The sequence below is a fragment of the Enhydra lutris genome, unplaced genomic scaffold, assembly GCF_002288905.1.
Source record: "Enhydra lutris kenyoni isolate GAN:26980312 unplaced genomic scaffold, ASM228890v2 scaffoldscaffold75, whole genome shotgun sequence".
Lineage (NCBI taxonomy): Eukaryota > Metazoa > Chordata > Mammalia > Carnivora > Mustelidae > Enhydra > Enhydra lutris.
Genome location: NW_019154159.1, coordinates 1,188,308 through 1,207,963, shown reverse-complemented (window position 1 = coordinate 1,207,963; position 19,656 = coordinate 1,188,308). Strand labels below are relative to the sequence as shown.

The 19,656-nt window shown below is 63.3% G+C and overlaps 1 protein-coding gene across 2 annotated transcripts; it reads left to right on the top strand.

Moving 5' to 3' along the window:
* Positions 1-2,990: 2,990 nt before the first annotated feature.
* On the top strand, positions 2,991-19,551 carry LOC111160371 (envoplakin). 2 transcript variants are annotated; one of them, XM_022523445.1, is made up of 22 exons: positions 2,991-3,088; positions 5,520-5,619; positions 5,963-6,117; positions 6,218-6,344; positions 7,165-7,290; positions 7,498-7,536; positions 7,665-7,826; positions 7,924-8,031; positions 8,211-8,306; positions 9,521-9,646; positions 10,093-10,239; positions 10,430-10,584; positions 10,756-10,853; positions 11,122-11,294; positions 12,432-12,610; positions 12,704-12,842; positions 12,970-13,163; positions 13,525-13,675; positions 14,613-14,696; positions 14,805-14,915; positions 15,025-15,117; positions 15,861-19,551. In XM_022523445.1, the coding sequence occupies exons 1-22, from the start codon at positions 2,991-2,993 to the stop codon at positions 19,299-19,301; spliced, it is 6,102 nt and encodes a 2,033-aa protein (XP_022379153.1). In that variant the 3' UTR covers positions 19,302-19,551. The 2 variants fall into 2 exon arrangements, with proteins under 2 accessions (XP_022379153.1, XP_022379152.1); XM_022523444.1 differs by having other exon boundaries at positions 10,756-10,882; positions 11,085-11,294.
* The last annotated feature ends 105 nt before the right edge of the window (positions 19,552-19,656 follow it).

The window sequence follows — 19,656 nt, the reverse complement described above, 5'->3', positions numbered from 1 at the left end:
TGTGAGAATACAGTGTATGATACATATTGCACAGAAGATGTATTTGATTGACCATTTCTGTTGCTGGTGAGGCTTCTGGTCAACACCAGGCTGTTAGAGTTAAGTTTGGGGGGAGTCAGAAGTTACCCAGAGATTTTGAACTGCACGTTCACTTAATGTGAGCCACAAATGTGTAAATGCAGGCCACATGTGTAATTTTAAGTTTCCTAGTAGCCACGTTTTAAAAAAGTAAAAAGCAGCAGATGAAACTGATTTTTAGAAGTACATTTCATTTAACACTGTGTATCCAAAATATTGTGGCTTTAATCAAGATAAAAAATTATTGATGAGATATTTTACATCTTCTTTCACACTGAGTCTTTGAAATCCAGTGGCCGAGGCCTTGGGGCAGCCGCGTGAGGCGGTTCAGGTCTCCACGGAGACTCTGTCCGGTCCCAGCCTTCTAAATGACCATTGTCTTTCTCACATATTAAAGCCCTACATCTCACATATTTAAGCCCTACATCTTTTCTTTCTTGTCCCTCCTGAGCTTTGGTCTCGGGGGGTCAGTGTCCTGCCATCTGACTAGGAATGTCTCCGAGACCAGGCCGTTCCTGCCGGAGGCCTGTCAGCCCCTGTCTGGGGAGCTGACGGCTGATTTGACTGTTAGACAGTCACGCCAGGAATTCAATTCTTGTTTTTCTTGCAGTGAATCAGTTAGCCTTAATCTAGGGTGTGTGAGAGCCTCCCGTGGTGCTCATTTATTTCCAGGAGAGCTTCTGCAGACTGGAGACAAAGCTCAACTGTTTCAGATCTCAGCCCGGCTGCCTTTTGCCTCCTGCCGTGGCAGCCCGGGGTCTCCCTCCCTCTCCCCTGTTCAGCTTTGGTTGCTGGGGGAGGCTCCCCCGGCTGCTCCTGCTCCCGGTGCTGGAGTCTTAACATCTTTTCCCTCTGGGCCCCCTTCCGCCAGTGACCACCACCTCCCAGGAAGGGGCCCAGAGTTCTCGGGGAGGCAGGACCGTGGGCTCAGGGCTGCAGTCTCCTGCCTCCCGTCTTGCCTCTCCTGGGCGTTGCCACCACTCATCTAATCTCAAAAATAAGGACGTGAGCTCTGTGGTCGGAGATGAGAGGTCGTCAGCCTGTTCAGGGCTGATTCCTGGCTCCCTCGGTAGTTTAAGCAGTGGCCCCTTTCTGAGGACAGTTGATTGCACACCTGCAAGTAGTGGTTCAAAGAAAATTGTCACCTAGCAGTAACATGGAGGAGGGGCTGGGGCAGGGGCTGCGTGGCCTCTGGGCCTGGTCTTCCATCTCTGGCTCCAGCTCACAACACTGAACTGGGAACGGAGCTTCGGAGACACTCAGCTTCCCTGTTGCTACTGTCAAGGCCCCCTGGTGCCCTCCCCTTCCCCGCTGTACCCCCAGCCTCTCCCCCGCCAGGATGGGTGACTCCTGGGTCCCCTCTCCAGGACCAAGTTCAGTGGCGTGTCCATGAGACTCAGCCAAAAGGGACTCCAGCCTCTTCGTCCCGCTGGGACAACTGGCCAGTCTCGGTTCTCCCCCTGCCCTCTCTAATCGGAGGGATCCGTCCCTACTTCGTCTCTGTTTTCTGCCCTCAGCTGGGCCTGCCAGGTTATCCCTGGGCTCCAAAGCCAGCACAACGGCTTCCCTCCCCTTTGCTACTTGTCCTGCCCGCCCTCCACCAGTGCTGTAATGGTTCCGGGGAGTGGCTCTGGAGCTGTAGAAGGATTCTTCAAGGTGGGCCAGTGAAAGGAGGGCCTGGAAATAGGGAGGCGCCGCAGGGAAGGCAGCTACCAAGATGGCCTCCCTGGCACTCAATGCGGGAAGAGGCCAGTAAACCAGCACCTCTGTCCACTGCCCCATCTGACTCCAGAAGAGCCACCCGGGGCCACTTCTGGGGGACCAAGTGAGGAGAGGCAGGGAGAAAACCCAAGTGCGGTGGGTTCCCAGGGGGCTCAACCAGACCCCAGGCTCAGCAACACCTGGAAGCTGATGCTGGGGGTCCTGGGGCGAGGGGCACCGGGGGCGTCCCAGCCCCTCAGGAGCTGGTCTGAGACTCTTCGGGGGATCCCAGAGCCACAGACAGGGTGACCCTGAGCCAGCCAGGAAGCTCAGGCAGTGGGACTGCAGGGTTGTCTGCGAGTCGACTGTGTGGTGCCCACTTTTAAAAATGGACCTTGTGGGCGCCTGGGTGGCTCAGTGGGTTAAGCCCATGCCTTCGGCTCGGGTCGTGGTCTCAGGGTCCTGGGATCGAGTCCCACATCGGGATCTCTGCTCAGCGGGGAGCCTGCTTCCCTTCCTCTCTCTCTGCCTGCCTCTCTGCCTACTTGTGATCTCTCTCTGTCAAATAAAAAAAAAAAAAAAAAAAAAAAATGGACCTTGTGCCAGTTGTCCGGGCTAAATGCCCCAGGCTGCCCCACAGCGGTGGTGGAGGGCGCAGAGCCGAGGCCAGACGGCCCGGGCCGGGGTGGGGTGAGAGCTGTGGGTGGGGACGTGCCCGATAGCCTGAGAGCCGGGTGCCCTGTGTGCCTGCAGGTGCTTACTAACCCCCAGCCCGAGCTCTGAGGCGGGGCCTCCGTCCCCGAGCATGTGTGAGCACCTGCCTGTCTGCAGCCCTGTCCCTCCCGGGCCGGCTGTTTCCCCGTCTGGGTGTGATCGCGGGTTCCCTCCGGGTGTGTGGGTGTAACAAGTCCAAACCTTCTCTGGGAGTCGGGCAGGCTGGGGCGGCCCGCCCTCTGGGCTGTGCCCTTTCCTCCCAAACTGGTCGTGCAGGAGCAGCGAGTGTGGGCAGTGTGGGGTGCATGCGTGGCAGCCCGGCCCGCGCTCGCGCGCAGCCTCACCTGGGGAGGGGCCTCCCAGAAACTGCCTTCCCTGGGCCTGACCGCCCCACCTCACCAGAGCCCAGCTAAGCAGCCGGGGAGGACACGCGCCTGCCACCCGCCGCCTGCCTGCACAGCCGAGCCCCGCCTGAGCCGGCACCTGCCTTTACGACCATGTTCAAGGGTCTGAGCAAAGGCTCCCAGGGGAAGGGGTCCCCTAAGGGCTCCCCGGCCAAGGGCTCTCCCAAGGGCTCCCCCAGCAAGCACAGCCGGTGAGCGGGGCTGGGGCAGCGGACTGGGGCGGGGGTGGTGCCCGTCCCAGGTGCTCTAGCCTCCTGGAGATGGAAGCCCGGAATTCAGGACCAGCCCAGTGCTGGCATTTAGTGTCCCAAGGCCAAAAGTCTGGGGGTGGTGGGGGCGTGGAATGTCTCCCAAGCCCGGACGGAGTTCCAGCCCTGGCAGGAGGCCAGGGCTGGCGGGGGGCTCGCACACTGTCCAGAGAGCCTGAGGGCCGTGGGTACGGGTGCTCTGCAGGAGACACACTGGATGGGGTGGGGCCAGGGGGCTGGGAGAACGGGGTGCTTGGTTCCCTGTCTGTGACTCTGGCCCTCGAGGCTCTGCTTGGGCTGGGCTGACCCTTGGAACCTGGGCCCTGGGTGGGCAGAGGCCAAGAGGTGGAGGCGGGGAGGCGGGGGAGGACTGTTGCTGGGAGCTGGGGCGGGGTGGGGGGTGCCTGGTGCAGGGAGACGGGGCGGGGGGGCCTGGTGCGGGGGGAGGTGGTGAGGGGTGGCTGATGTAGGGAGGTGGTGGGGGGTGGCTGGTGCGGGGAGGCGAGCCTGTGCTGCAGAGCCCAAGCTGCCACTTTAGTCAAGGCTCTCCCCTCCGGCCGTGAGTTTTGTTACAGTGTTGGGGTGATTCTTGTACCGCGTGGTATGAGGAGAGGGTGATACTGGGAAAGGGGAGGGCCCGCAGGCCAGGACATCCTCAGAGCTTCCCCCTGCTCCCCCAGCTCCCCGCTGGACCCAGCCTGGCCCTCGGCAGCCCCATGGTCCACAGACGACTTGGCTGCTTCCCTCCCGTTCTTGCCTCTCGCTGGCCTCTGCAGGGTGGAGGTGGCAGATGGGAGCGGAGATGAAAGGCTCATTACCTTGATAGGGATCGGATCGGGGCGATGACACGGAGGCTGGGCTTCTGGGCAGACAGGAAAAACAGCAGTTAAGACTCTCACTGGAGTGACCTGTCCTCCCTGGCGCTGCTCGGCCCTGCCCAGGGAAGAGTGTGCTCCTCCAGGAGGCAGCCTTCCCAGGAGGCCTGGCCTGAGGACAGGTTGCCCAGGGGTCAGGACCTGCAGCTCCCTGTCCCCAGGTAGGCTCCTAGCTGGGGGCAGCTGGCAAGTCTGTCCACACAGCCTGGCCGGCTCCGGCTGCGGCCCCCCAAACAGCGCTCTGGTTCCCTGGTGTGCAACCCACTGGTTGAACACATTTATTGAGCACCTACTGTGTGCCAGGACTGTTCTAGGCACTGAGGATGCCACCTTACAGAGAACCGACAGGTCCTTGCCTTCATGGTGCCTGCATTCCATGGGGATAAACCCAGCGCGTGTGGACGCACACTCTAGGCAGGCTGTGCCCTGGATGCCTCCGATGGGTTCATTCTCCAAACACTCGCAGTAGCGCTGCGATGCAGTCAAAACCCAACTTTACAAGTGAGGAACCTTGGGCACAGAGAGTTTAAGTAACTTGCTCAAGGCCACACAGCAGTAGTGCTAGAGAATGAGCAAACCCAGGCTGCTTGGCCACAGAGTTCTTTCAGACTGGGTCTTTACTGGCACTGCCCCTCAGCCTGGGCCAGGGTGGGCGGTGAGTCTGGGGGGTTGGGGTGGGCTCATCCTTTGACCCCAAGTTCAAGGCCCAACTCAGGGAAGCCTTCCCCTTCCCCAGGATTGTAACCACATAGGGTGCTATGCTTATGAGCCTTGGACCACTCTACTTTTATTAGGTCTGTGGGTCCCCAGGCCCCAGAGAGTGAGCTCAGGCACACAGCAGGTCCTGCCTGGAAAGGACCCTGGAGAGTCAGATCAGGCTCATACTCTGCTCCTTGCTGTGTGACCTGGAGCAAGTCAGGTCCTAATCTGGGGCTTAATCTTCAAATCTGGGCATGGTCAGGGTACCCCATCTCTCAGTCTCCCCCCTGCCCAAGTGCTGTGCAGCCCCTCCAAACGGTTGTTAGCCTGGCCGTAAGCAAAGCCCAGGGTGGTGGGGGGAGACAGGCCTGGGGTGGGAGGAGGATGAGGTGGGAGACAGCCAGTCCAACTGCCCCTCCCAAAAGCCCAGCCGTGCTGTCTCGGGTATTAGTGGCTGAGCCATGATTCACTCCCAAGGAAGTGTCAGGGAGCTGGGCGAGGTTGGGAACTCACTGCCAGGATTGTGATGTTGGCCCGCTGCATGGTGCCAGATACACCAGAGACCCCCACTTTCTGAGCCCTCATGTGAGGACAGTGCTCCCCCACCTTCAGGGCCTGGTGTCTCACAGAGTCCCGTACAGAGAGAGACTAGAGCGCCCCAGGTCCTAGACGCCTCCCTCCCAGGCAGTGACACCAGCTGGAGGGCAGGACGGAAGAGGGAGACAAGAGACCCCATGCAGGTGGGACAGAGGGGTCTTTTCCAACCACGCTGGCTCTGTCCTCCCCCACCGGCACCCCAGGGCTGCCACCCAGGAGTTGGCCTTGCTCATCTCCCGCATGCAGGCCAATGCTGACCAGGTGGAGAGGGACATCCTGGAGACGCAGAAGAGACTGCAGCAGGTAAGGCCTCAGGGGCCAGCGGTGGAGTGTGGGGGTGTGGAAGGCCCACTAAAGCCCCTGAGTGCCCACTGGGGGCGGCTAAAGGGGGACAGATAACGCTCATCCTTCCCTGCTCGTTCCCCAAACCTGGTGGGAGAGAGGCCTCAGCTCTCCTTTTCTGTTGGACTCCCAACTCGGGGGCTTAGAGGGGTTTGGGGTGGGGCTTGGGTCTCCCCTGTGTCCCTGCACCCCCCCCCAGAGGTGCCCTGGGCCTGGCCCTCGGCCAGCGCGGGCGCCAAGGTTGGCGGTGCAGCCTGGGGAGCTTAGGGCAGGGCTCAGGCGGGACGTGGTTCCCCGCCTACAGGACCGACTGCACAGTGAGCAGAGCCAGGCCCTGCAGCACCGGCAGGAGGTGGGCCGCAGCCTGAAGGAGGCCGAGGTGCTGCTGAAGGACCTCTTCCTGGATGTGGACAAGGCCCGGCGCCTCAAGCACCCGCAGGCCGAGGAGATCGAGAAGGAGTGAGTGGGCGCAGCCGGGGCCAGGGCTCTAGGACGGAGGCACTGGGGTTCCAGGGGAGCCCCAGGCCCGGCCCTGACCTGCTGGCCCCCTCCTTGCTAGCATCAAGCAGCTGCACGAGCGGGTGACCCAGGAGTGTGCCGAATACCGTGCCCTGTACGAGAAGATGGTGCTGCCGCCCGACGTGGGGCCCAGGGTAGACTGGGCACGCGTGTTGGAGCAGAAACAGGTCAGCGCTGTCCCCTGCGTCGGAGATACCTCCAGGAGCTCAAAGTCACACCTGGCACCATCAGACAGCAAAACCGAGCTGTGTGTCGTCAAGGGGCCTATTGGGGCACTTGCACCTGTGGGAGGGTGTGGGAAGGGAGAGAGCAGAGGAGACAGTGCAGGCAGGGGAGGCTTCCTGCAGGAAGGGGCATATGAAGAGGCCTCAGAGAGGTGGGAGGGCTTAATTAGGCTTCGGGTGAAATGGTGAGGAGAGGACATTCCAGAGGAAGAAACAGAGGCTCCAGCCTGGGGTGTAGCAGGAAACGGGGTGTAGCGGGAAACGGGGTGTAGCGGGAAACGGGGTTTTCTGGGCAGGCGGGCGAAGCCAGGTCATGGGCACCCTGAACGTCAGGTGAGGAACTGTGCTTTGATGTCGAAACAGAAGGGGTGCCATGATGACGATGAAGGGACAGCGGGGAGGGCATGGGCAGAGGAGGGTGTCACAGGGTCCCAGAGCTAGTGAGAGCTTTCTGGGCAGGAGGTGCCGAGGCCAGGGAGGGCAGGAGGCAGGGAAGAGTAGGAAGGTGTTATAGAGGCTGAGTGCTGCGTCCTGGGGACCCGCGGGAGTCAGGGGCCATAGTCACGAAGATGCTCAGGCCTCAGCCCGGGCCACTGGAGAACAAGCACGTCCCCCAGGGCGAGCGGGCTGCCGTTCCCCGAGGCCGCTCAGCTGGCCTGTCCACCCTCTGCCCAAACGACCGATTCCACCCCACACGGGGACGCAGGGAGGACGAGCGCAGGCCTAGCCCGCTGGCTGAGCTGAGCGGTCGGCTCTCCTGCAGAAGCAGGTCTGCGAGGGCCAGTACGGGCCGGGCATGGCAGAGCTGGAGCAGCAGATCGCCGAGCACAACATCCTGCAGAAGGAGATCGAGGCCTACGGGCAGCAGCTCCGGAACCTCATTGGGCCGGTGCGTGACATACAGCCCCACCGGGCCCTGCAGCCCTCCCCCACTTCCCGCATCAGAGCCGGTGTGGCCCAGCGGGCCCTCTGGGGCAAGGGATGCGGGCAGGGGCGAGGTGGGCGCAGGGTGTGTGGGCTGCCCTCTCCCCCGCGCCCCGCCTCTCACTGAGCCTGCTTTGTGCTCCCCCCCCCCGCCCTCCACTGGCCGAGGCAGGACGCGGCTACCATCAGGAGCCAATACCGGGACCTCCTGGTGAGCAGGGGAAGGGCTGGGAGTAGGGCAGACCCGCCTGCCTGCACCCTTGGGGGACACAGCGTCTCTGGGCTCAGGCTGACGGCGTCCCTCTCTACCCCGTCCCCTCCCCGCCCTCCGGAGCACAGAAGGCGGCCTCGTGGCGCGGGCAGAGCCTGGGCAGCCTGTACACGCACCTGCAGGCCTGCACGCGCCAGCTGAGCGCCCTGGCCCAGCAGCAGCAGAGCATCCTGCAGCAGGACTGGAGCGACCTCCTGGCAGACCCCGAGGGCGTCCGGCGGGAGTACGAGGTGGGCGGGGGAGAGTGGGGCTGGGGGGCGAGGGGACAGGGGCTTCCTCCACCTGTCCCCTCCTCACCCATGCTCCCGACTCTCCCCGCCCACCCAGCACTTCAAGCAGCACGAGCTGCTGAGCCAGGAGCAGAGCGTGAACCAGCTGGAGGACGACGGAGAGCGCATGGTGGAGCTGGGCCACCCGGCTGTGGGGCCCATCCAGGTGCGAGGGACAGATCCCGCCCACTGTCCCAGGGACACCGGCCCCCTCCGTCGGTGGGGCTGGGGGTGGGGCTTCCCAGGGAGGCTGCGGAGGGAGGGAGACTGGCCGGGGTCTGGGCAGCGGACTGGGGTGCGGATCAGGGCGGGCGTGGTCCGAGGGCTCGGTGCCGCTGTCCGCAGACCCACCAGGAGGCCCTGAAGATGGAGTGGCAGAACTTTCTGAATCTGTGCATCTGTCAGGAGAGCCAGCTGCAGCACGTGGAAGCCTATCGCCGGGTGAGCCTGCGGGCGGGGGCACGAGCCAGGCAGGGGAGGCTGTGGCAGGCAGCCGCAGGGTCCCGGGCCGGGTACAGAGGGGCCTGGAGAATGCCACACGGTCATATGGCTCCCAGGGAGGGTTGGTTCTTAAGGGGGGAGAAAACAACTTCCTCTTTTTAAGCATACATCACCAATGCACATCCCTGACAGATACACGGCATATCTAGTAGGGTTACAATTTTATAGCGAGATTAATAAGGAAAAGATGTCCCACAATTCTCCTTAGAAGGGATGATCGTGAAGAGGGGGTTGAGAAACATTGACAGAGTGCACAACAGGGACTTCTTTTATTTATTTATTTTTTTGGTAATTTCCACCTAAAATGTTACATAGCTTTGAGAGGGACAAAAGCCAAAGAGTTTTTTTCTTCCTTTTTTTTTTTAAGATTTTATTTATTTATTTGACAGACAGAGATCACAAGTAGGCAGAGAGGCAGGCAGAGAGAGAGAGGGGGAAGCAGGCTCCTTGCTGAGCAGAGAGCCCGATGTGGGGCTCGATCCCAGAACCCTGGGATCATCACCTGAGCCGAAGGCAGAAGCTTTAACCCAGAGACACCCAGGCACCCCCCCCTTTTTTTTTTAAGATTTTATTTATTATTTGACAGAGAGAGACACAGTGAAAGACGGAACACAACAGGGGGAGTAGGAGTGGGAGAAGCAGGCTCCCTGCTGAGCAAGGAGCCTGATGCAGGGCTTGACCGCAGGACCCTGGGATCATGACCCGAGCCAAAGGCAGACGCTTAACGACCGAGCCACCCAGGCACCCCTTTTTCTTCCTTTTTTAAAAAATATTTTCCTACATAACCACAATACCGTTATCACGCCCACGGACAGGAGTTCTGCCGCATCACCCAGCTGCGGGATGGGTGATCCCGGCTTCAGAGCGTGCTTCTGGCTCCCACTCCAGCCCCGACACCCCGGCACCCACCCCCGGCCCCAGCCAGGACCACTGCAGGTGCTGGAGTGAGCAGGAGAGGCCCGCCTCCCCCTGGGCAGGAAGGACAGAAGCCAAGGTGTTTTATAACACTAAATCAAGTTCAGGGAGCCCCAAATCCAGTGGAAAAGGCCCCACGGCCCGGAAAGCCGACAGTTCCGGGGCCAGGGACAATTTGCGTTTAGCTAGCTTGCAGGGTCGGTGGGCAGTGGGCTGCCCCTGACTGTCCAGGACCTCAGTTCCAGGAAGAGGCCGACTCGGTCAGCCAAACCCTGGAAAAGGTGAACTCCAGCCTGGACACCCAGTACAGCCCAGCCCCTGGAGCGCCCCCTGGTGCCCCCACAGAGCTGCTGCAGCAGCTGGAGGTGAGAGGGGCCCCTCCCCCCGCCCAGGCCACCTGCATTTCACTCCAGGGATTGGGGCTGGCCCCTGGGTCTGGGCCTCACCCTTCTCAGGGGCTTAGTTCTGCCCTGAGCGCATCCTGGAGGGCAGAAAAAGGGGGTCTGCTCCAGCAAGAGGGGGTTGCTATGTTACCAGCAACCCCGTCCCCACTCTGGACCTGTTTCCTCACCTGTAATGTGACAGGAACCCCCCAGGAGAGCTCTGAGCCACCCCCCCGCCCCCACTCTAGAGGCCTGAGTGATGCTAGGCAGCCCCTCCACCCCAACCAGCAGATTCTGGAATCCTGGGCCCCCTCGAGGGGCTTCTTTGACTTGCCTGACTTAGAGACCCTGTCTCTGTGAAGACCAGACTCCTGGCTCTGGGAGGGGTGGCACGGGGCAGGCCTCAAGGGCAGCCTGGGACCCCACAGGCAGAGAAGAAGCAGCTGGCTGTCGCAGTGAAGACCATTAAGGACCTGCAGCGGCGGAGCCAGCAGGTGGCACCTCTGCAGCAGCGCAGGAACCCACCCCAGCAGCCCCTGCATGTGGACAGCATCTGCGACTGGGACTCAGGAGAAGTACGGGCTCGGCCCGCCGCAGCCCAGCCCTGCCCCCTCCAGTCCCACCCCCTCCCCTGGGCCCCCAGCCCCACCATTCCCCAGCCCTGCCCGGCCTCTGGCCTGTCCCGCCCCTACCCCATCTTGGCCTTCATTCCTTCCCTATTCCCTGCACTGAGCCTCCATGAGCCCCTCCCCACCTGTCCCCCAGGTGCAGCTGCTGCGGGGTGAGCGGTATTTGCTGATGGACAACACTGACCAGCACACCTGGGTCGTTCAGGGCCCAGGTGGGGAGACCAAACGTGCCCCAGCCGCCTGCTTCTGCATCCCGGCTCCAGACCCTGAAGCCGTGACCAGAGCCTCCAAGTGGGTCTGCCTGGGGCTCCTCAGGGGCAGGAGGCAGGCTGTGGGCCCAGACCAGCTCCTGTGCTGTTTGAGGCCATCGGCTGGCCTCCTCCTGGACCTGTGACTCCTGGAGTGGGGTGGGGAGCTCGGAGAGAGGAGAGACATCCTTCTCTGATCTCCTCCTTGTTCTAGGTTGGCCTCGGAGCTGCAGGCCTTGAAGCAGAGACTGGACACAGTCCAGAGCCACCTGGCGGCCAGCGCTATGCAGCCCTTACAGACTGGCCAGCAGGGTACTGAGGGTTGGCCGGGGACTTGGGGGGTTTGTTGGCCTCTGTCAGGGGGTTGCAATGGACAGGCGGTCATCCTAGATTAGGGACTCCCGCTAGGGGAGTCCAGCTCTTGGGTCGGCAAGCCCCTAGCATTGTCCCTCCCCTGGTTAGGCCCTGCCTTCTGTCCCTCTCCCTTCCTACCCCCCACAGGATGCTCTTGGGGCACCCAGGGGAGAGCTATTCCTCAGGCAGATGGGCCTCGGACCCTCACGGCTCCCTATGCCCCCAGCTCCCACTGGCTCAGCCCCAGCAGACCCACAGGCCCAGAAGCTCCTGACGCAGATGACCCGGCTAGATGGAGACCTGAAGCAGATAGAGAAGCAGGTGCTGGCCTGGGCCCGAGCCCCGCTGAGCCGCGAGACACCCCTGCAGGACCTGGAGGGCCGCATCCAAAGCCACAAGGTGGGTGGGTGAGCGAGGACGGCGGGGAGGAGAAGCAGTCCCGTGCTGGGGGTGTGTGAACTAAGGATGAAGCAAGTGTGAGAGCAGCTGCAGGGACCCAGGGCAAGGAAGGGAGTGGACAGTCCAGGGCTCCAGTCCCGGCTCCTTCACCGACCAGCTCTGTGATGTTGGCAAGTCACTTAACCTCTCTGGGCCTTGGTCTCCTTGTCACCAAAGACACACAATAATACCCAGCTCATCTGAACGAGGTGTGCTAAGACCCCGGAAGGTTCCAGAGCGGCAGGGCCCAGAGTAAAGGCCCTGTAGCCCGCACTGGGGAGGCGTTCTGGTGATGGTCTGAGAGCAGCAAGGAAGCCCGAGTGTCTTCGGGGGGATTTCTCCTGGAGGCAGGTGGGGGCGCCTCCCTGGCCAGGCAGCCGCGTGTAAACGCCATCAGCAAGAACTCCTTCTCCGTCCCTCCCCACGCCTGGGGCGGGGGGTGCAGTTTGGGTTCCGTCCTTCCCAACTGGTGGTTTGGTTTGCGTTTGGTTCCTAAATTTCCCAGTCATGTCCGTACCCATCACCCTACAGCTTGCTATCCCCCCGTCTTGTATGGTGGGGGCGAGGACATTTCCCGGGTCAGGGGCCAGGGTGGGACGAGTGGGAGGTGTTGCCGTTGGTTCTGAGGGAGTCTCGTGGGGAGGAGACGGGGTGGGGGGGAGGCAGGGGCAGAAGGAGGCCAAGGGCAGTAGTAGACACCACCCGGAGGCCCAGTGAGACCGCTGTGCTCGGCAGAGCCGGCACCGATGGCTTTCAGAGCAGATGAGTGGACGACGAGGGACAGAATAACCCTATGTGGACAGAGCTCAGGCTTTGCTGTCTGACCTGGGGCGATGGCACAGGACAGTGACGTTCTGTGCAGCGCACAGCGACATGGGGTCACGCTGCTTCCTCCCATCATTCTTCAGATGAGAAGACTGGGGCTCAGCCAGGCTGACTGGCCCACGGTCATCCACATGGGGACTCTCGGGGCCAGGACTGTCCCCGGGTCTGGGGCCTGCACCCAGGCTCTCCCCCACCACACTCTGAGGCCCGGTGGGCAGGGTCTGGTTGACCCAGCAGGAAGGAGACCTCTGACCCTGTCGCTCCCTGCCCCAGGACACAGCCCAGCGGCTGCAGGGCCTGGGAGTGGAGAAGGAGGCGGCCCAGCGGGAGTGTGAGGCGTTTCTGTCTGCACAGCCCGTGGGCCCCTCTGCCCTGCACCTGCCCGTGGCCCTCAACAGCGTCAAGAACAAGTACAACGACGTGCAGGTTCTCTGCAACCTCTATGGGGAGAAGTGAGTGCTCTGGGAACTGGGGAAGGGGACAGCTGGGTGGCCCTGCTAGGGTGCGGCTGAGGAAGCACCTGACCTTGGGCCCCCTGGAGACAGAGCCAGAGCTGCCCTGGGGCTGGAGCGCCAGATCCAGGACACGGACAGGGTCATCCGAGGCTTCGAGACCACCGTGGCGCAGGAGGCCCCCATCCCCGCCGGCCCGGGCGCCCTGGAGGACAGGGTCAACCAGCTGCAGGTGAGGGGCCGGGTGGCCTCCCGGGGGGATGGGCCAGGGCCTCACCAAGCATTCATGGGCGGGCGGGGTCACACGGCGACTTGTGGATCCCCGAGGGTGCATGGCGTCGTGTCCCCTCCTCTCCCAGCACCTGCGGAGGGAACTGCTGGAACAGCAGGCCTGCGTGCTGGGGCTGCACCGGGAGCTGAAGGCCACTGAGCACGCATGCGGCGCCCTGCGGAACAACTTCCATGAGTTCTGCCAAGACCTGCCTCGCCAGCAGCGCCAGGCGAGGGCCCTCACCGACCGCTACCACGCTGTGGGGGACCAGCTGGACCTGCGGTGAGTGGCTGGGCCACTGGGGCTCGGGGCACGCCCCACAGCGCACAGCGGCGGCCGCCCCTGAGCTGTGTGACCTCGGACTGGTGACTTCGCCTCTCTGAGGCTGGTTCCCTTGACTCTGAAACGGGGTAATAACAGTCTCCCAGGGTAAGCCCACCCACCTCCCTGCCTGAGATGGTCTGGTCCGTCCCTGAACACCCAGCCCCAGCGCAGGTCCAGAGTGAGGGGATCAGCCTGGTGGGTCACTCGGCCCTTCTGACTCATCCCGGGCAGGGAGGCGCCCCCCAGCCCCCTCCGTGCGCCCCTCACCTGTCCACACAGGGCTGCGCTCACCTCTGCTCCGGGCCTCCTCCTCCCGCAGGGAGAAGATGCTGCAGGATGTCCGCCTCACCTACCAGCAGTTCAAGAACTGCAGGGATAACCTGAGCTTCTGGCTGGAGCACCTGCCCCGCGCCCAGGTGCGGCCCGGCGAGGGGCCCAGCCAGATCGCCTACAAGCTGCAGGCACAGAAGGTGAGGAGCTGGGGCTGCCTGGGGGGCGACCTGGGGGGGGCACATGGCCCCCTAGTGGCCAGTGTTCTAAGAGGCCTCAGAGCTCAGACCACAGACCCTCGGGGTGACCACCAACCTCCCACCCCCACTCTAAATGCTCCACCTGGCAAGGCCGTGTCCATCTGGTCTGAGGTGGGCAGTGAGCTCTATGCTCCTGGGGCTTCCAACTCCTACCGCGTCCTTTTCCTCATCCTTGCCAGTCCCCGCTATGTACTGGCCATGAACCAGAGGCTGCGGGTCCGGCCGGCTCTCGAGCCGCCCAGTCTGCCGGGGGAGGCCGGTGCACCACAGGCCATGAGGCTGCCGCGTGCTCTGGTGGAGAGAGAGCCCGCGGCAAGACACATGGGGGCAGGACGAGAGGTCTGGAGGGCAAGGGCCTGGGGCTGCAGGAGGATGACAGTGTCTGGGGCAAGAGTGAGGGGGTGATGTCAGGAGGGCGGCTTGGGACATTCTTAGACCTGCCTGCTGATTAGAAAGCTGAAGAACAAGTGGGACAGAGCAGGGGTTCTCAGAGGGTGGTCCCTGGACCCACAGCACCAGCATCACCGAGACACTTAGACATGCACATTCTTGGGGCCCAGCCAGATCTGCCCAGAGACTCTGGGTGTGGGACGGGGCCTTGCATCTCTGTTTTAACAGGCTCTCTAGGCGGCTGGGAGGCACAGCGCTGGGTGAGAACCTCTGCCTTCTAGAACCTGAGTGGGAGGGGCACTAGGCGGAAGGAAGGGACTCTGCCAAAGCGGAAGGAAGAATTCCTGGAGAGAATCATGCCTGGAAAGGCAGTTTCCCAGGCGACCTCCTGCCTCTGTGGGGCGCTGGCGGCACCCAAGGCCCCTGCAGGGGAGACTGGGTGAGTGCTGTTTGCTGACCTCCCGGACTGTCACTTCCTCCCTGGCAGAGGCGGCAACAGGAGATCCAGGGCCGAGAGCAGGACAGGGCCATGGTGTCCCGCCTCTCCCAGGACCTGCAGGCAGCTCTCCAGGTGAGCACATTCCTTCCTCTCCCCTCCCTCCTTCTGCCAGTCCCCTGCTCTACCACCCCCAGCGGCCGCCACTGACCGTGAGCCTGTCGTCCTTCCCTCCCTGCTCAGGACTATGAGTTGCAGGCAGACACCTACCGCTTCTCCCTGGAGACCACCGAGGCAGGGTCAGCTCCCAAGAGAGCCCGCGTAGCTCCTCTGCAGGAGAGCATCCAGGCGCAGGTGAGATGGGACAGGCCGGTAGGGCTTGGTGTCCCCCCGGCACCAGCTCTGCACCTACTAGGGCTGGAGCAGACCCTGCCCTCCTCTGATCTTCCTTCGGCCTCTCTAGGAGAAGAGCCTGACAAAGGCCTACACGGAGCTCGCGGCTGCCCACCAGCAGCAGCTGCACCAGCTGGAGTTTGCCAGAAAGATGCTGGAGAAGGTATGGCGACAGCAGCCCCTGCGTCCCCTTACCAGGCAGCCTGGGCTGCTCGTTGACCCTTTCCTTTCCTCCTAGCCCTGCAGCCCGCAGCCCCAGGGTCTGAGCGGCTGGTGGCGGGGGCGGGGGAACAGGGGGAGCAGCTCCCCACCTTCTCCCATCATCCCAGCAGCTGGTATCTTCCAGACTGGTATCCATCGCAGAGTCAGGCCCTGGAGAGGTCATTCAGGGCGGTCACAGCTTCACCACTCGGCAGTCCACTGGTGGGGACAGGAGAAAATCCCCACGTCTTCAGCCTTAGGTAGAACTGGCCACAACGGCCACCTAGGTCTCCATGCCTGGGGGACCAGGAGACAGAAGCCCTCTATGACTCTCCAAGTCCGGCTGAGGGACTTGCCAGCTTTCTTCTACCCAGAGGAGCACCCCAGCATTCCCCCAGAGGAGCGTGGGCCCATGTCCAGGAGCCTAAATGGAAGGAGAGGGGAGAATGTCTGGAAAGGAGACCTGTCCTGTTCGCACGTTCTAGTACAAACTCTGCGCAGACACTGCCTTGCATCCTGATGTCGTGGGCCCGAGGGGTCCTCTCAATCCTGCATCCAAACAGCTCGGGTCTGCAGCTCCAGCCCCCGGGACCTACCGGAAGTCTCTGGAAGCAAGGAGGGGTCTCTGATCTCAGGGTGGGGTGGGGCTGGTGGAAATGGGGCTCATCCTCCCCCCCATCTTCCCTTCTTCCTCTCACTCTGCAGAAGGAGCTCAATGAGGATATCCAGGTGACCCATGGCGCACAGCAGGGGTCTTCGGGCCCTGCCCGAGCAGGGAGGGAGTCAGAGGCCCTGAAGTCGCAGCTGGAGGAGGAGAGGAAGCTGGTGGCCCAGGTGCAGCAGCAGCTGCGGGAGCAGAGGGACCAGCTGCTGCAGCTGAGGACACAGCGGCCCGTGGAGAGGCTGGAAGAGAAGGAGGTGGTGGAGTTCTACCGGGACCCCCAGCTGGAGAGCAGCCTGTCCAGGGCTCGGTCCCAGCTGGAGGACGAAGGCAAGAAGCGGGCCGGCCTGCAGGCAGACCTGGAGGCGGTGGCCCAGAAGGTCGTCCAGCTGGAGAGCAAGAGGAGGGACATGCAGCCTCACCTGCTGACCAAGGAGGTCACCCAGATCGAGAGGGACCCCGGTCTGGAGAGCCAGGCGGCCCAGCTCAGCGGCGAGATCCAGCGCCTGCGCGGGGAGAACGCCGCTGTCTCGGCCCGGCTAGAGGCGCTGAAGAAGGAGCTGCTGGCCCTGGAGCAGAAGGCCCCGAACGTGAAGGAGAAGGTCGTGGTGAAGGAAGTGGTCAAGGTGGAGAAGGACCTGGAAATGCTCAAGGCGGCCCAGGCCCTGAGGCGGCAGGTGGAGGAGGACGCGGGGCGGAGGAAGGCGGCAGCCGAGGCGGCGGCCCAGCTGCAGGCTCGCATTGGGGAACTAGAGCGCGCCATCGGTGCCGTGGAGCCCAAGGTGATCGTGAAGGAGGTGAAGACGGTGGAGCAGGACCCGGGCCTTCTGGAAGAGGCGTCCAGGCTGAGGCGCCTCCTGGGGGAGGCCAGGGGCAGGGACACGGCGCTGGCGCAGGAGCTGGAGGACCTGCACGCGAAGTGCAGCGCGTTGGAGAAGCAGAAGCCCAAGGTGCAGCTCCAGGAGCGCGTGCACGAGACCTTCCAGGTGGCCCCGGAGACGCAGCAGGAGATGGCGCGGCTCCGGGCGCAGCTGCAGGAGACGGCGGGCAGGAGGAGCCGCGCCGAGCAGGAGGTGGAGGGGCTGCTGCCCGACCTGGCCGCGCTCCGGGCCCAGAAGCCCACCGTGGAGTACAAGGAGGTGACCCAGGAGGTGGTGAAGCACGAGCGGAGCCCCGAGGTGCTGCGGGAGATCGACCGCCTGAAGGCCCAGCTCAATGAGCTCGTCAACGGCAGTGGGCGGGCCCGGGAGCAGCTCATCCGGCTGCAGGGGGAGCGCGACGAGTGGCGGCGGGAGCGGTCCAAGGTGGAGACCAAGACGGTGAACAAGGAGGTGGTGCGCCACGAGAAGGACCCGGTCCTGGAGAAGGAAGCCGAGCGGCTGCGCCAGGAGGTGCGAGAAGCCGCCCAGAAGCGGCGGGCGGCCGAGGACGCCGTCCACGAGCTGCAGAACAGGTACCTGCTGCTGGAAAGGAGGCGGCCCGAGGAGAAGGTGGTGGTGCAGGAGGTGGTGGTCACCCAGAAGGACCCCAAGCTCCGCGAGGACCACAGCCGGCTGAGCCGCAGCCTGGACGAGGAGGCGGGCCGGCGGAGGCAGCTGGAGCGCGAGGTGCAGCAGCTGCGGGCGGCCGTGCAGGAGCAGGAGAGCCTGCTCAGCTTCCGCGAGGACCGGAGCAAGAAGCTGGCCGCCGAGAGGGAGCTGCGGCAGCTGACCCTCAGGATCCAGGAGCTCGAGAAGCGGCCTCCTGTGGTGCAAGAGAAGATCATCATGGAGGAGGTGGTCAAGCTGGAGAAGGACCCAGCTCTGGAGAAGTCCGCGGAGGCCCTGCGGCAGGACCTGGACCAGGAGAAGACGCAGGTAACAGAGCTGCACCGCGAGTGCAAGAACCTGCAGGTCCAGATCGACGTCCTCCAGACCACCAAGTCGCAAGAGAAGACCATCTACAAGGAGGTGATCAGAGTGGAGAAGGACCGGGTGCTGGAGGGTGAGCGGTCCCGGGCATGGGAGGCGCTCAACAGGGAGCGCGCGGCCCGCCAGAGCCGGGAGGAGGACGTGCGGCACCTCCGGGAGCGGCTGGACCGGGCCGAGGCGCTGGGGCGGACCTGGGCCCGGGAGGAGGCCGAGCTCCACAAGGCCCGGGACCAGGCGGATCAGGAGCGCCGGCAGCTGCGGCAGGAGCTGCGGGAGCTGGAGAGGCAGAAGCAGCAGAAAGTGCTGCAGCTGCAGGAGGAGGCGGAGCTGCTGAACCAGAAGACTGAGAGCGAGCGCCAGAAGGCCGCCCAACGGGGCCAGGAGCTCTCGCAGCTCGAGGCGGCCATCCTCTGTGAGAAGGACCAGATCTACGAGAAGGAGAGGACCCTCCGGGACCTCCATGCCAAGGTGAGCAGGGAGGAGCTCAACCAGGAGACCCAGACGCGCGAGACCAACCTTTCCACCAAGATCTCCATCCTCGAACCTGAGACCGGCAAGGACATGTCCCCGTATGAGGCCTACAAGAGGGGCGTCATCGACCGAGGCCAGTACCTCCAGCTCCAGGAGCTCGAGTGCGACTGGGAGGAGGTCACCACCTCGGGCCCCTGTGGCGAGGAGTCCGTGCTCCTGGACCGCAAGAGCGGGAAGCAGTACTCCATCGAGGCCGCCCTGCGCTGCCGGCGCATCTCCAAGGAGGAGTACCATCTCTACAAGGACGGCCACCTCCCGATCTCCGAGTTTGCGCTGCTCGTGGCCTGGGAGACTAAGCCCTGCTCCTCGCTCTCCATTGGCTCCATCATCTCCAAGTCCCCGCTCGCCTCCCCAGCCCCCCAGGGCCCCGGCTTCTTCTCTCCCAGCGTCTCACTTGGGCTCGCCGATGACAGCTTCCCCATCGCCGGCATCTATGACACAACCACAGACAACAAATGCACCATCAAGACGGCCGTGGCCAAGAACATGCTGGACCCCATCACCGGGCAGAAGCTGCTGGAGGCCCAGGCGGCCACCGGGGGCATCGTGGACCTCCTCAGCCGGGAGCGCTACTCCGTGCACAAGGCTATGGAGAGGGGGCTGATTGATAACTCCTCGACACAGAGGCTGCTCAACGCCCAGAAGGCCTTCACTGGCATCGAGGATCCTGTCACCAAGAAGAGGCTGTCGGTGGGCGAGGCCATCCAGAAGGGCTGGATGCCGCAGGAGAGCGTACTCCCGCACCTGCAGGCGCAGCACCTGACCGGGGGGCTCATCGACCCCAAGAGGACCGGCCGCATCCCTGTCCCCCAGGCCGTGCTCTCCGGAATGATCAGCGAAGAGCTGGCCCAGCTCCTGCGGGAGGAGGCCAGCTACGAGAAGGATTTGACAGACCCCATCTCCAAGGAGCGCATAAGCTACAAGGAGGCCATGGGGCGCTGCCGGAGAGACCCCCTGAGCGGCCTGCTGCTGCTCCCCGCCACGCTGGAGGGGTACCACTGCTACCGCCCCGCCTCGCCCCGGCTGCTGCGCTGCCGGCGCTGAGGGGCCCAAGCAGTCGTGGGGAGCGCGCACGGTGGGGAGGGGGACGCAGGCACCCCTTACCCCAGAGCGCCCAACCCGAGGGGGCGGGCCTTCCCTCTGTCTGATCGCAGTGCTATTACTCAAAAGTTTGTGGTGTTGGGCCCCCTCCCCTAACTCTGATGCCCAGTCCATCCCCAGACCCCGGGATCAGCACAGCTGTTTTTCCTACCCGCCCCCCACCCAGTGCTTCCAATAAACGAATTCTCCCAGCGTCTAGTTCACATCTGGGAATGCAGAATTGATTTGTCTGAGCCATGAGCACAAGGGACAGATGGCTCGGGGTCCTTCCCAGGTGGGATGTGGGCACGCCAACCAG

What these genes read in the sequence shown, in the direction of transcription:
- LOC111160371 (XM_022523444.1), top strand. Translation starts at nt 2,991, where the DNA reads ATGTTCAAGGGTCTGAGCAAAGGCTCCCAGGGGAAGGGGTCCCCTAAG. An exon ending in GCGTGTTGGAGCAGAAACAG is followed by an intron (nt 6,345 to 7,164) that starts GTCAGCGCTGTC and finishes GCTCTCCTGCAG; the next exon opens with AAGCAGGTCTGCGAGGGCCA. An exon ending in ACAAGCTGCAGGCACAGAAG is followed by an intron (nt 13,676 to 14,612) that starts GTGAGGAGCTGG and finishes CCTCCCTGGCAG; the next exon opens with AGGCGGCAACAGGAGATCCA.